A 16205-nucleotide genomic window follows, 5' to 3' on the forward strand; every position below is an offset into this window, starting at 1 on the left:
ATCATCTCTCTTTCTCCAATCTCTCTCTACTTCGACCCCGTCCTCTCTCTCCCTTCTCCACTCATTCTCTCTACCTCTGCCCAACCCATTCTCTTCACCACACCCTCTCTCTCTACCTCTGCCCAACCCATTCTCTTCACCATACCCTCTCTCTCTACCTCTGCCCAACCCATTCTCTTCACCATACCCTCTCTTTCTACCTCTGCCCAACCCATTCTCTTCACCACACCCTCTCTCTCTACCTCTGCCCAACCCATTCTCTTCACCATACCCTCTCTCTCTACCTCTGCCCAACCCATTCTCTTCACCACACCCTCTCTCGATACCTCTGCCCAACCCATTCTCTTCACCACACCCTCTCTCTCTACCTCTGCCCAACCCATTCTCTTCACCACACCCTCTCTCTTCATCCACCCCTCCATCCATCCATCCATCCTCTGTGCCGCTCCCTGCAGCTCCACGGTGGCTCAGCCGTCTGAGATGCCCCCATCTCCTCTGGTGTGGGAGTGAAGCCCACTGAATGCTGGGAAGCTCCAGCCCCCAGGTGGCCACAGCCCCGCCCCAGTGTCCTCCACATGAACCTCACCCCCACCCCAACCACGAACCCCCTCACTCCGAACTACTGAAGAGGACCAGGCATCTCCAAGAAAACTACGTAGCATTTCACTGGAGTCTAGGACTAGCAAAGAAAGATGTTTTCTGATCACATTGTGAACTGTAATACTAACTGAAGATGGATTTTTTTTCCTTTTTTTTTTTGTTTGTTTTCTTTTTTGTTAATGTACCAACCACTGCTGATTTAGAGTGTGCTTTTGTTAGATATAATGGGGGACGGAGGGGTAGGGCTCATGTGTATTTAAGGTGAGCATAAAGTTTGTGAATACTCTCTCACACACACACACACACACACACACACACATACACATGCACTAAGGTTTGTATGTATGTGTGTGTGTGTGTGTGTGTGTGTGTGTTCACGTGTTTGTGTGTTTATGGAGCCCCCTGGCCCACCGTGGACAAGAGTGTTACTTGGGCCTGGGGCTCTCTGCCTCCTGTTGAAGGAAACATGTGGCTGTCGAAGATCTTAGAGGAAGGAAGAGGAAGAGGAAGAAGAAGTGATGGAAGAGCATTCACATGCGTAGTGTAGATAATTCTTTGTTCATTTGTCTCCAAGAGGTTGGAAGGCTGTTTGTTCTGTTCTGCAGCGAGCAGAAGACACCAGGCTTTCGTCCTCTTTTTCTCTCCTTCTCTCTCTTATGCCCTCTCACTCTCTCCAACTGTCTTGACTGAAAGGATGACCTGAATGTGATTTTTTTTTTTTTTAATACTCTCTCATACTGTGTAAGCATTATAATAAGAAGTTAGGGTATGTTAGTTTTTTTTTCTAGGTGTTTGCCTTTCACTTTCTATCTCTTTCAGTCTCCTCCTTGTCCATTCCTACTTTTGTAGAAACAGTCAGTACTTGATTTTTGGTTTGTTTGTTTTCCTCCCGTCAGCGTATTCGATGAACTCTTAGGTCCGTGTTGAGTCTGTGTTTGCTTATAACAGCACATACGGCAGAGCAATGAGGCTGTGGCCTTGCAGAGAAGCTTGGAAACGGGCAGTTGAGGGCGTCCTGAAAAGAGGTGGGCATCACCAGAGGTCCCACCTGGATCAAGTCTTGTGGACAAAACTGAGAGAGAGAGAAGTGTTTTCACAGACTAGGGGGGGGGGGCGGGGGTAGTCCCTTACGTCTCCTGGTTTTGATCATGGCTCATCTGATATTTAAAGGTGGGTCCGAGACAGTCTCCAGCGTATGGTATAGACCTGATCGTAGCAGATTTGGTCATGCCAGGTCCTTAACTTTTGAGAACAGAGGAGATGAGCTCGTGCTTGTTGAGCAGTCTCTGTTCAGGAAGAGATAGGTGAGCGCACAAGAGGAGGGTGCAGTCTCTGTTCAGGAAGAGATAGGTGAGCGCACAAGAGTAGGGTGCAGTCTCTGTTCAGGAAGAGATAGGTGAGCGCACAAAAGGAGGGTGCAGCTCGGCCTCTTGGAGTTGGCAGCCGATGTGATCACGTGGCGCATCTGTCTGCTGTAATGAGGACAGTGACCACAGGCAAACAGGCACATAGGTAGAAAGAAAGAAAGAAAGAAAAAAAGAAAAAAGTTTAAGTGTCGAGTTGAACAGTAGGGGCAAATCAGCAGACATTAGGAAATGACTGACTTGACACTGAGGCTCATAGGTGTTGTTAGACCATTCCTTGAAGATATTTAATTTATTCCATGTGTGTGTGTGAGAGCAAATGGATAATGGTGGTGTATGCATCCTTGCGTAAATACCATGCTAGAGACTTGTATTAACCTTTGTTCATTGATTTGTTCATTCGCTTGTTCATCTGCTGAAATGGACCACCATAGAGTGGGAGCAGGAGAGAGGACAGATGTGTTGTAAAAGCTGCCCCCTAGCTTTCAGTCGGCCTGTTTTGTCTCTGCCAGCCCCAGAGAAGGCACTGACGTCCAGTCAGGAGAGAGAGGAGCGCTAATGTAGGCTTTTCGTTCCCAGGATAAAACCAGAGGAACATTCGCACCCCATTACTCAAACACTGTATAGCCACACTCTCTTACCTATCCATACCCACCTAGAAGCAGGAAAAAAAAGAGAGAAACTATTTAATATATTTTTAGATGATTTTTTAATTATTATTTCTTTTTAATGTTTCAATGGCATGCTCTCATGACCCACTGAATATGTTATGTAAATACATGAGTAGCTACTAGGATAAAACGGCAGAGAATTCTACAGTGGATTAAAAAAAACTTGCAGTACCTAAAAAAAACTGAGGAAGACTCCAACATTACTGCTGTATAGATAGGGAGGCCTGCACATTTTAGGGCTGTACATTTTTTTTGTGTGTGTTCCTCTCTCTTCTTTTTTTCTTTTTTTTCTGAGACTCACATATAATTGTATATAATTTTGTTTTCGTTTTCTCTTTTCTTAACTCCCCCTGCAGTAAGAAAGTGTTCAGAGATAATCCAAATTATTATTATTTCTGATTAACTCAGGCAAAAACACATAGCCAATTATGTTAATTGTGTATTGTGTGTACTTCAGAGCTGTGGATATGAGTATCGAAGTAGAAGCCCTCTTTTATTATTATTATTAATTTTTATTATTGTTATTATTATTATTATTAATTATTACTATTATTTTCTCCTTTAGACAACAAAACACTGAACTATTTGTGTATATGTATATAATGGATTCACAATGTTGGTCTCTACCTCTTGAGCTCAATGACTTGGTTGTTTACCTCCACATTTTTGATTTTCTGTGGAGATTTAAAACTTGAATGTCCCTTCCAGTTTTTATAGTCCTACAAGTAAAAAAAACTCCCACTATGGAATGAAAGTCATCATCAAAATTCAGATTACATTAAGAGGAGGAGGCCCCTTGTATTCCTATTTGGAAAATTACATACTTATTCTTGGCCAAGTATTCTCTGACTGTTAGTTCACAGAAATCCTATTTGACGTGTCAACCTTCAGTAATTGAGGTGATAGTTTTTGTTCAAATGAAGTACAAATACATGGTAATGCTTGTATTTTCAGGGGGATATGTAAAAATGACAACATGCAAATGAAAACAAAAGATACAATGGTAGTGTGCGGTGTGAGAGACATCAAAGGGTAAATAGGTACTACTTCTGTCAGGCATTTTTATAAGACATTTGAAGTTTATATTCAGAGGTAATGGTATTTCAATACATTTTACGATATATATTAAAGAGAGCTGTTAGTTGCCTGAAAGCTTATGATGGTCAAACCGAGGGACTGGGAGACAGATGAATTTAAATCTTCCGTTGGGTTAAAAAATAAAACCATGTTTGGTCTCTCAACAAAAATGTAGATTTGAAGTACCGTGGTCAAGCTCATTAAATGTTGACATTTAAAAAAATGACAAAACAACACTGTTGTACCCTCTCCATTGTCATTTTTTTTCGAATGAAATGTGCTTAATTTGTCTCCCCCATCTCTCAGCATGGGCAGGCAGATCGCCATCTAGTGGCTGAATATGGCGCTACAGAGTATAGTGTTACAAAAGGCCTCAAATGGGATAACTAAGGGTAATCATTTTGTTTTGTTTAATTCAGATTTGTTTTCAGTTCTTCACAATACATCTCAACAGAATCAGTCACAGCATTGCAGATTTCCAGAAAGTTGCTATGAATGTCCCCTCTGACTGCTTCACCTCTTTCCTTCAACTTCTAGAGAACTCAACAAGTACCATAATGTTAAGATGGCCCCCATAATGAAACAGCCCTCATGATTCTCTCAGCACTCCACGCAGCATATGTATGTGTTCTCTCTTGCCACACAATGATCAGGGCTCAGGGAGTCAGGATTCTCTTAGTCTAAGGCACCATGGAGTAAATGACTGATAATGGTTCCCCTACTTACATGCATTCAAAGCACAATTTATGAGCGTTCATTACGCACACAGTTCTCAAACAATACCTAGTATGTAAGCAGTCACGTAAATACATTGATACACTCAACTTTGTGTAAATACCACACATACATCTTAGCTTACAACACAAAGGCTAATATTATTTTCCTTAATATATATATTTAAATAATGTAAGGCCCTCATGTAGTAAGAAGCCTGCATAAGCAACTTCATCAAGTGAGCAAGTAGGCCTCGATTATAGGTCCGGTTGCTAATAGGCTATATGACATTTAATAATCGAATCATCACAACCTAATTACTACTGACCCAGGTGAAATAGGCCTGACCGAGTTGTTGAGACTGCCACAAGTCCTCCATGAAATGTCTGTGAATCCAGTCATTGGACTACAACCCCGGAAGACACTGACACCAATATCTTATCTGGGGAGAGTTTAGGATGTGTCTATGATTATTAGGATTCTAGTCTCTAGTCATTCTTTTTAGCGTGGGCATGTACAAAACCGTATAGGTCTGGCTTCAGAGGTTTCAGACAGACATGTCATTGTGGTGTTCCAACATCCAGACTTTAAATTTAGATGTTTTGCTTTGGGAGGGGTCATGAAATTTGAGGTTTCAGAAGAGAGTGGCAGAGAGAACATAATACCATACCAGGCAAAACATAAAGTACATGAATGTCTGGTAGTTTGGACAAATGGTAAGGTTACACCATGGAACAGTCAAAACCACAATTTAGAATGTATTAGGAAATAATGTTGAAATCCCCTAATATGTGTTATCTGTCTAGTATCTTTTAGATAAAATAACTGCCAAATCTGTTATTAGACTTTAGGCATTGTGTTTTGGATGCATTTATTTGTCTTCTCGGGCTCCTACCCTTTCCATTCCAATCGAGAGCTCATATTTAGGCGGGTAGGATTAGATTGAAGCATCTGATATTTCCAGTACAAAGTAATATTCAAAAGTTGCTTGTTCATCCCAGTGATGAAGACTGGCGTTGGCATGGTATGGACTAGGGATTTATTTTAGTAATTCATTACACACTTGCCTCAGGAGAGGGCAGAAAAACACTGCGTTCACAGTAGATCAGTTCTAAAGTAAGACACTACCTGGACCACTGTTCTGACCTCTGATGTGTAATAATGGTTACCTCAATCACTAAGCCATCCATTAAGAGAGGTACATAAGGGGGATACCCATGCCCTCCCTGAATCACAAGTAACCTCCTTGAGCAGTATGTTCTGTTGCCCTCTTGGATTTTCTACCATTTATCTTCCAACTAAAATAGCCCCACACCTGTACTGTGTCAGCAGTGAAAAAGTTCTCAGCGACGCTGAAATGTCATATCTGAGTGTCCTGGGCTATTTCTGTTTAGGGTTTGCTCTGACCATTCCTGATCTGAGAGGCCTGACTGGAATCAGCGGTTGGATCGGGGAGGAAATAAGCCACTGCTGATTGAGAGCAGTGTCCAGTCAGTCCTCTGGAACGCTAATGCGAGGAGGCTGGTGCCCAGCGGCACAGTGCAGCGCGTCATGTCTCCTCCACACCATCGCCCTTTTTCTCTCACCGCCTCGCCCTCACAAAGAGGTCATTCACTGGCGCCAGTGGCCCAAGCCTTTCGCCACACCATGAAACAAGGGGATTGTGACGCACCAGCTGGAGGTGTGTGATTCACCCTGCGGGGCCGGAGACAGTGGACGCGACTGGCACTCAGCACCTCACCTTTGATAAAAGCTATTAAACTGGAATAGAATGCTGTGGTAGCTGAGATGGGGGACTTCCAGTCCTGCTTCTCAGGAACCTTTTAGGATTTCATCTGAATGTCTGGTCATGTTGATATTTGGTAACATGTTTAGTTATGGATAGCTGCAAAAGCAAGAGACAGCAATATGATGCAATATTGTTTTTAGTAACCATTAGTCATTATCCATCAACAATTAGTTGAAAAATGAATAATGAAATTAATGGGGGGGAAAAACAATCTAAAAGGGGATGGGAGTGAAGACTCATGGCACCTCTGGATACATAACACCAGCTGTCATGTGCTGAGTCGAATCAACAGAAGGACGGAAGCCCAGAGATGTCAGTAGAATGTCTGTAGAACTGAAAAAGTGACCAAAATCTTTATGCATCAAAACTCGGACCATTTTTAATCAGCTACCGTGGGTGAGGCTTCCAGCTAGCTCATTAAATCCCCCTTGCTGGTGAATAGGCGGACAATTCATACCATATTCAATCCTTTGAACATTTTAGAGCTGTGAAATCGAAAAGAAAACCGGTTATCTCCACCCTAACTAGTTCACCTTTCATGACTACAAACACATATATTCTGGGAAGTATGTGTCAGTGCCATGTCACAACAAAAGCAAAAGCAAAGCTTAGCATCTTCACAGGTGGACTTCACCAGGTGGGTCAAAAAAGCATTCATGTTTCTCAAAAAATACTCCTAGCTTTTTTATGCTTCTGGCCAAAAGTCAAGCCTTGTAGATACTATGAGCTAGTTTAAAAAAAAATAGGAATTTCATTGTAGCTTTCCAACAGTGATGTTCATACACTACCATTAAACACTTTAGAAACACTTAAAACACTTTTCAACTAAAAGGACATGAAATTCACACTGAATGAATTAAAGCTGGAAACAGACCATTTTTAGTGGAATATCTAAGTAGGCCTAAAAGGCCAATTTACTACAACCATTACTATTGTGTTTCAGTGGAGCATTTTGTGAGATATTACCTAATTATTACATTAAAAAGGCTAAAACATGATTAGAAAACCCTTTTTGCAATTAAGTTTGTGCAGCTGAAAACTGTTAAGGAAGCATTAAAATGGGTCAATTTTGGGCTTGTGGACTTGATTAAGAATCCCATTAATGTACTGTTGTTCTCAGAAAATCCAAGTCTTTGCATTGAAACTGGGAAAACGGCAAACAGGAAAACGCTTTGGTTCCATCATTCCCCTTTTTTAAAGATTCTTTAAAGATCTTAAAACTTTCAAGCATCCATCACAATACTAGGAACCATCACCATCTGCGCATGGCCATCCTTATGGCTGCGGAACTTTAGACCCTTACAGCATTGACCAGTTCATTCATTTGATCTGCTCACCCCAGGGGTACTTCCATGCCCACTTGGTGTACTGCGCCACACACTGAACGTGAAGTCTCTACAATTACAAGAAGTGCTGGATCATCAGAAACAGTTCCCAGGGTGCAGGCATGTTCCAAAAGGCCCAGGAAACGCAGAAACTTGTGTTCCCCCCATCTTTGGCAGCGGGAAACCTCTCTCTCTCTCAAGTCTGGCATGACGCCTGATTCCTAAACAGCCTCACCCATAAGCCATTTGTAAGTCTTGCAGTCTGAAAAATACTACATTCTGTATCTGTGGTATTTATATAAATCATTTAAAACAACAGGATGCAATGCTCAAATGAAAATACAAATACAATAAATAAATAAAAGTGGAAGGAATAAAAGACAAAATAACACAAATAAATCATAAAAACCCAAATAAAGAACAAAATAACTGATGTATATGGGTAGTCGTTGATGTTGGCACAAGGAGAAATCTAGAATTAATGGCATATGATGAAAGCAGGGGTTCTGCTGAATAAATTGAACCAAACACTTGGGCTGGAAACATTTATGACTGGTAAAATAGAGCAAAACCAAGGGCAGACCAAAACGTGGGGAAATGGCCCAGACTGTAAAGGGTTAATGGATGGAGCTGATTTTACCAAGTTGACATCATTTGAATGTTTATCCCACAGGCTCGTGGGACGGTTGTTCATGCAGAGGATCTGTATGGGGACAAACACTTGGAAACTAGACATGATTAGTGACAATGTGATACAACAGCCTCTTGCCACATTTCACCTCTTCAGAATACATCAGTATCAAACAGATGAATGGCTCACAATACATTTGAGATGATAAATTCGATAGTTTTTGAATATTTTGAAATCTTAATGTTAATATCTCCTCTGTCACAACCATGATATCTCAATAACGTCTTCAGGTTTCTAAGGAAGTTATTTGACATTTTTTAGGTAACTTTATTCTTATGAAGTAGGTTCTGTTAGCAGCTAGCTTCAACAGAAAAAATTAAATAGCTACTACATCAACTCCATTTGTTTTGTGAAAATAATGCCTAATTTGTCAACACCATCAGATGTCAGATTTTCTTTACTATTATATTTGTTTTAATGCATTAACCTATTAATTAAAATCTTTAAACAATTAAAATGACTACAAATCCAGACTTTTGTCACCCAGATCAGACACGTGTCAACTCCATCATAGATGTCACCTCTGTCAGATTAGCATTTAGTTTATTTGCTAGTATGATACTTCCTAGTTCTATGAATAATAATAATAATGATAATATTATATATGCATGTGATATATGCTGTATGTTGTATATGGCAACAAAATAGCGCCAGGACTGCAGGTTCGTCAGAAACACTAAATTAGCCTCTTAATGACGACTGTTCCACTGTTCCAGCAATTGGTACATCAGACTTAACTTTGCACAAGCACATCCGTGCTACATACCGATGTGCACGAAATTCCACTCCCAACATGTTATGTACAAAGGAATTAAACAGCAACCAACCTTACAAAACAATATATTCATGCGGCAAGTTGTGTTTGGGTGTTGGCTCATTAAAACATATTTTGTCTGAATGTAACGTGTCTCTGGCTTCCCCTTACCCCTCTTTCCGTGCCTCCACCTTATCCTGTCTAACTACAGGTAGGTAGTGATGGAACTAAATATTGCTATTCTACTGTTGTAAGAGACATGAACTCAGTGTAGCATTATTTTGTATCTGTTAGTCATACCCCTGGATGTGTACTGTCTGTCTCATTGAGCATCTGAACCCCAGTGGTGTAGTCCAGGGTATACGCAGGTATACGGAGTATACCCACTTATTTTTCAGTCAGCATTGCGTATACCCACTTCTCAAAACAGGGCGTTTATCCTGTGCTGTATGGGCTGCTTAAAAAAATTAAGAGTATACCCACTTTTCCAGGGACCACTACACCACTGCCGAACCCCTTCCCCCCAGATAGCCTCCTTCCTGCTATCACCCTTTGTCCGCTGTTCTCACCCCCTCACCCCACAGGTGAACCCCTCACCCCACTGTCTCCCCTTCCTGCCATTACCTGTAGGGTGTGGTCTCACCCCCTCCCCTGTACTCTACTTGACTGAATGGTATAAATGCCAACACATGGTACAGTCAGGAAGGCCATTGTCTGAGTCACACGCTTAGAGGGAGTCTCCACGCTGAAATAAACTCCAGAAAGTTCCCTCCCAGTATTTCTGACCCTCGTGCTGGGCTCTGGCACTACTTTGTTGGACACGGCTGGCTCTGACAGAAAAGTGGGGTTCATCCACTCTCTTAACAGAATAGGAACATATAGGGAATGAAACAGGAAATGTGAGATTCCGGAAATGATGTCGTTAGGAAATGATTTCGTTAGCGGACCAATCACAGCCAAGGGGGTATCCGTCGCTATCCGTTCGTATCCGAAAAAGTTACAAAAATCGAGAGGTGCACGTCGGTGTCCGTCCAGCTCTCCGAAGGGCTCGGATGGGCGTTCCACCACGGGGAAGGGTGTTGCCAAGGCGTGGCTATGTGTCCGTCTCCGTCCAAACAGACGACTATAAATCTAGCATTAGTCAACATAAAAAAACATATCTTGGCTTTAACTCCTGTAGAAAGTGTGGTACCCCAAGCTGCTCATGGGGTCCCACTAGGTTCTAAACGTTAGTGAATCCCTTTACCAGGCCTATACTGGGCAGGCTCTGGGACCCTGGGGGGGTGCTCTGGGGACTAGGGAGGTCGGGCCATCCACTGATTGCAAGCTCAGGTGCAAATGGTTTGATTCGTTTGACACTGAGCAGCAACTAGTGAGACAAAGGGTTTGAAAAGTCAGTGAGAAGCAGGGCAGAGGGGAAGGTCCGAGTAACACTGGGTGCGAGCCCGCGGGTTTATCTCTTTTGTGTTATGTATGACTACCTCAGGAGTATAATTAGTAAGTAAGTAAGACTTTATTTATATAGCACATTTCGTACAAGAGTTGCAGTTCAAAGTGCTTTACATACATATAATTGTACTTAATAAACATCCTGCATTGCTCGAACGCTGGGCGTTCAAGAGAGGTTGTTCAGTGATACTGACATCACGCTCATTCAGCTGGCATGAGTCAACTCGTATCCACTGCCAAGTTTCGATATCAATCAACAACACCTTCACCAAAAGTCCCTTCCCTAACCAGAGCATAACAAGGATATAATGAGGAATACTTAGAAACATGTGCATTCATAAGTACAACGCCATTTGTTTTCAGATGATTTCTAGCCGTTGTTTATTTCAAAGGAGTAAAGTCAGATCACACACAAACAAGCACAAAACCCCTCAAATAATCACACACACGAGCGACGCTGTCTCACACACACAAGCGACGCTGTCTCACACACGAGCGACGCTGTCTCACACACACAAGCGACGCTGTCTCACACACACAAGCGACGCTGTCTCACACACACAAGCGACGCTGTCTCACACACATGAGCGACGCTCTCACACACACGAGCGACGCTGTCTCACACACACAAGCGACGCGGTCTCACACACAGGAGCGACGCTGTCTCACACACACAAGCGACGCTGTCTCACACACATGAGCGATGCTGTCTCACACACATGAGCGACGCTGTCTCACACACATGAGCGACGCTCTCACACACACAAGCGACGCTGTCTCACACACACAAGCGACGCTCTCACACACACAAGCGACGCTGTCTCACACATACAAGCGACGCTGTCTCACACACACAAGCGACGCTCTCACACACACAAGCGACACTGTAGAGTAAATGTGATTGTCTGGGGTTGCATTGGTGCTGGTAAAATATTGTATTTGTACTTAGAAACATTCATAAGAAACATTCATAACACAAATAAGACAATGGCTTTTGTTTTCAGGTGACTTTTTTCTTTTTATCATTATTTCTGACCCGTGTTTATTTCAAATGAGTGATGTCAGATTACAGTGATATCTGTGAACACTATTTAAGACAAAAAATACACACAAATAAATACAATCCTGTCTCAATGGCTAAATTGACATATTTTTACAAAATATATATATATACATATCTTGGATTTAACTCGTAGAGAAAAACACAGCTAAGAGAAGCTGTGCGGTGATACAGACATCACCCTCATTCAGCTGGTGGGAGCCAACTTATGTGTAGATCACCATGGCACAAGCACTTGGTCTGAATCCATCTGTTTGTCAATAGATAAAGGGTCACTTCTTTTTGGTGTACTGAAATAAAAGTAAAAAAGAGCTTGTAAGACACTGATGAACTGTTCATGCAGAGACACACTCTTAGGTTAAGTCAGCAAAAGCATCCCTGTTACTGTTCAATGTTATGTTATGTGCACTTAGCAGGGTTCATACACATTTTGACCAATGGATTTCCATGACTTTTCCATGACTTTTCCATGACTTCAAACCAAATTTCCATGACCAAACTTTTTGTGAAATCTCGGTGTATACATAAAAAAGTGATACAATTTAGTATTCAAACTAACAATGAGAATTCCAAAGCATACAGTATACAAAACTATGCAGTTTAAGCTCTGTGTCATAAACTTAGTGCATTTTGTTAGCATTTTAATATGCTTCCATAGGCCATTGAATGCTGGGCGTGTACAAAAATCCCACATTTTCAAAGATTAATTTTGAGAAAATGAGGCAGAACACCATCACAAATTTGTGATATGTTAAGAACAAATATCTAATCTTTCCAAAACAGTTAGTTTCATGTTGGTAGCTGCTCTCATCACATAGGGACAGTTTTTATACAGAGCACACATAGGAAGGGCTGTATATAATATAAAGTCTCTAGCTTTAACATTGAGCTTTCCACAGGCCTTCAAAGATGCTGCCACAGAGCGTAGAGTACAACTTTTGCGCAAATTCAAGCACCCCGAATACTATGATATACCCAAGCCACAACCTGGAAGTCCATATTCTTCAAGTAATGGTAGCTGATTTTAAGACTAGAAAGTTTGAAGGAGCTAGCTTAAATACATTTCTAGTTATAGCAATTTGAAAATGGTTCTTCTGAAAACGCTGCTAAAAAAAGCGTCTGAAAATGCACATACTTAGTTGCTAAAACATTTTGTTTGTGACAAAACTATTGGGAGTAGAGTGGGGAGATTTTTTTTTTATTTGGACGTTTGGCATGGACTGACCCAATTGTGTTGCAATTTGGCTATCGGGGAACATTCGTCGAAAGAGCAGGCTGGCATCTTCGGATGATTCAAAAGAATAATGCGAATTGGCCACCTTCAGTGCCCACATTACCTCCGCAGTTAGGACTTCATTTTTCGTTACAGAATCGGTTATCGACGCCTGCTTGGTAGCCGACGAGAGAGACGTGCTGCTTGGCGTAGCAGTTGCCCTCGCTGTGGTGATAGGGGTTGCTGAAGCTTCGCTAGTAGCAGCGCTCTGTTTGCTTCCTTTGGCATGGCTCGTTAATGGTTAATGCCGCCTCTCCCATGTTTGAAATGTCGAATGTTTTGCCACCACACAACCTACATTTTGCTCGTCCCGGGTCTTCGTCTGTTTTAACCCATGACATGTACTTTTCCATTTGTAGCCAAGCATGGTTAAATCTACACTTCCCTGACATTATCCCGTTCGCTTCCCTGAGTTACTGCTAGTTACTGTTGCTATGGCCACCAAACTTTTCAGTTAGTATGAGAGCGTATGCCTGCTTATATTTTGAGCGTATTTCTTTTGAAAGCATATTCATTATTTAAAACTCAGCGTAAATAACCGTGAACAAATTTCCATGACTTTTCCAAAACTTTTGGGATTTCATTTTTTTCAAGCACTTTTCCAGGCCTGGAAATAACCATTTTAAAATTCCATGACTTTTCCAGGTTTTTCATGACCGTACGAACCCTGACTTAGGTGCTGAATATCTGGCTGGCAACCCCAATTATGGCATCATAATGCTGTTAATAATTCTGTTATTTTGTATGGTCGTTTACTCTACTCCAGCGCAAATCGAAGACATTACAAGGTAGCAATTTATTAATTAACAACTTTGCCCAAATGTAGTCTTTACATACAGTCAACAGTATTCTGTCTTGTTATCAATACTATTATCGCATCTCATTATATTTGCATTGGACAGCCCACCTTCTCCAGAATCCAGTCGGCATCTGTAATGGCTCTTTTGATGATAAATTGTATCCGCTCTCTATCATCTTCATCAGCATGGCTATTGAAGCTCTGAAACACACACCAAATGCCATGTCATTCCATACTCTTCTCTGGCTTGGCAAGTCATGTCAGCAAACAGTTCCATTTATTTTGTGCAATTTCAAAACTTAAAGCCCTATTCCGGTTACAGTTACAGCCTACGTCAAATTCTTTCATAAATAGCATTGGCAGGGATGTTTATGATGAAAACTAGCGAGTTGACAACTTTGCTAACACAGCCAGACATCAAGAAAGCTCATCACAAGACATAGCAAGACAGGTAATAAATTACTACTGACTAGTCCAACAGAAAGAAGGCCAGCTCGCCTTCTGACTTGTTTGGATACTTGTTCGGTCTCTATCTCGGTTATTCTCTCTTTTTCTCTTCCTATCCTCCGACAACGTCTCCCTCGGTTTCTTTGTCGCTTCTGCCATGATGTCCATACAGAGAATTCTGCGATGGCTTCTTCTTATAGCTAGCGCATGGGTCTAGTTGTTGGTGTGTGAGGTGGTGCCATTAAGCATAGTTTGTTCACATGAGAGGTCTCGCGCCCTCTACCCCAAAGTTACTGTACATAGTGCAATACCAGGCGCACCAGGCGTGCTGTGGCAGTGGCACAGACACCATTCTCAGTATTACAAGTCAGTGTACCACCAGAATTATTTTAAAGCTGTTATTTTTTTTATTATTAAGGGTAAAGTTTTTGCATAATGTTACTTTAACACAAAAATAGTGATGATTTTGTCTGTTTTTATCAGGTGTGGCTCATCTTAAGTATTGAATTCAACCTTTACTGAGCCACAGCAGACAATTATAATTGACATACAAAAGTACATATGTCCAATGACTCTCCATGGTTTAGCTAATATTCTTTTAATATAATCAAAATACCTTGGGTAAGACTTTGCAGACCTAAGATGAAAGACTACTTAAATTATATATCTGTCATTTTATGTTCATTAGATACATATTTCAGGTTATATATCTTAAGGATCTGTGCCCATACAGTAAGACATTAACAAACATTAGGGCACTTGAAATGAATTGACCGAACTAACTAGCCAATGAAGTACGCTATAGTATGCATAGATCAAGTGAAGATATGTTTGATGTGTCGTAAACATGGTGAGCAGGCGTTACCTCAGTTAACCTACAGGTAACACACATAGACCAACAACACTGGCAGGTGCACGAACTGTAGCAAGGCGGTGACACCAAGGTCATTGATTCCTTGGAGCACACATAAGGCTGATGAACATCTGCACTGTAGTACAAGTCGCTTTCAAACGCACCTGCCAAATGTAATTTTGGTTTTGTTGCAAAAAAAGATGGATAGGTTGCAAGCTAGATGCCTACTGCTAAGTTACACTGCACTGAGTGCAATGACGTTGAATGGCAATGGTGCCCCAGAGTATTGCCAACAGCATCGGCTCTACAGTGTTCAGAGAATACTTTTTCCTTTGATTTCTCGAGAATGGCCTATATGACACACGGGTTTCGTCGCTTTGGGGCTATACTGGTCTGTTGGGCAGGTCTGTAGATTGATTAGATAACATTCAAAAATAAGTTACTGAATACGTTTGCGAAAAGCACGCTCACTTGTCTTGCTGCATGCCGGTAGTGTTGTTGCATGGATGTTGATGGCAAGAGTTTACAGCATCTCAAAAGGTAACGGTAAAGTTGGACTGGTGTGTGGACCAGTTCGGCACCTGGAAGTGGGGGCATTGCTAGCTTTTTACGTTGTCTGTTTCTCTGATATCCTTGATATCACAGCTACATGTAAGGACTAACTTCCGCTTACCTCCGTCACAATCTTCATTTACCCTTTCAAAGTAAAAGTCCTCTACTTTAGTAGCTCTAGTAGTTAAACTCTAGTTTAATCTAGTGAACGCTACATTCCAGCACATTATGTAACACATTCACTGCCTTTCACTATAAAATAAGCAAAAGTGATCAAGGATATAATTGGCTGGCTGTGTAGGGTTAGAAAGACCAATCTCTCAGACAAAGGGGAGGAATAGGGGATTTGTTTTCCCTACTTAAACATGAACATGACAAAGCCTCTCGCTGGTTTTCTTTTAGACCAAATAAAGGTCAAAATAGTACAATCTAACTCCAGTACTGCAATGAGTATCCTCTCGTGTGTAGTCTGTAGGCTTCTCTAAACACCTTTCCCTTTAAGTCATTAACTTTTAGTATTTAGATTGGGGGTGGGGGTCTGAACTATAAGAACTAGCCAAATATAAATCTGTGTGACAGTTAGCAGACAAACCATCAACATAGACAACAGCACTAATACTAACACACAGCCAACACATAGCAATTTGGTTTGTAAACTATTAAAGACACATTCTGCAATTCTAATCTTATAAAAATGTCAAATTCAGTGAATTGCTCCCCACACAATCATCTAATTGTCCGTTCAGTGTTTGCACTCAAGTAAACTGGTGTTTCTACACAGTCCTGG

General features: G+C 41.5%; 2 protein-coding genes across 2 annotated transcripts in view; one reads left to right on the forward strand and one right to left on the reverse strand.

Moving 5' to 3' along the window:
• Positions 1 to 3946, forward strand: part of nlk2 (nemo-like kinase, type 2) — a 58106-nt gene extending 54160 nt beyond the window's left edge. Inside the window, exon 11 of the mRNA XM_012830492.3 lies at positions 456 to 3946. Within this exon, the coding sequence (XP_012685946.1) occupies positions 456 to 510 (55 nt within the window). The 3' untranslated portion in view covers positions 511 to 3946. The remainder of the gene's footprint in view (positions 1 to 455) is intronic.
• Positions 3947 to 11403: 7457 nt separating this feature from the next.
• On the reverse strand, positions 11404 to 15522 carry lyrm9 (LYR motif containing 9). The gene is made up of 3 exons (XM_012830471.3): positions 15338 to 15522; positions 13675 to 13767; positions 11404 to 11784 (listed from the first exon to the last, which is right to left on the reverse strand). Exons 1-3 carry the CDS (start codon positions 15461 to 15463, stop codon positions 11767 to 11769), a joined length of 237 nt encoding a protein of 78 aa, XP_012685925.1. The 5' UTR covers positions 15464 to 15522; the 3' UTR covers positions 11404 to 11766.
• Positions 15523 to 16205: the final 683 nt, after the last annotated feature.

Source organism: Clupea harengus, chromosome 9, assembly GCF_900700415.2.
Source record: "Clupea harengus chromosome 9, Ch_v2.0.2, whole genome shotgun sequence".
Classification (NCBI taxonomy): domain Eukaryota; kingdom Metazoa; phylum Chordata; class Actinopteri; order Clupeiformes; family Clupeidae; genus Clupea; species Clupea harengus.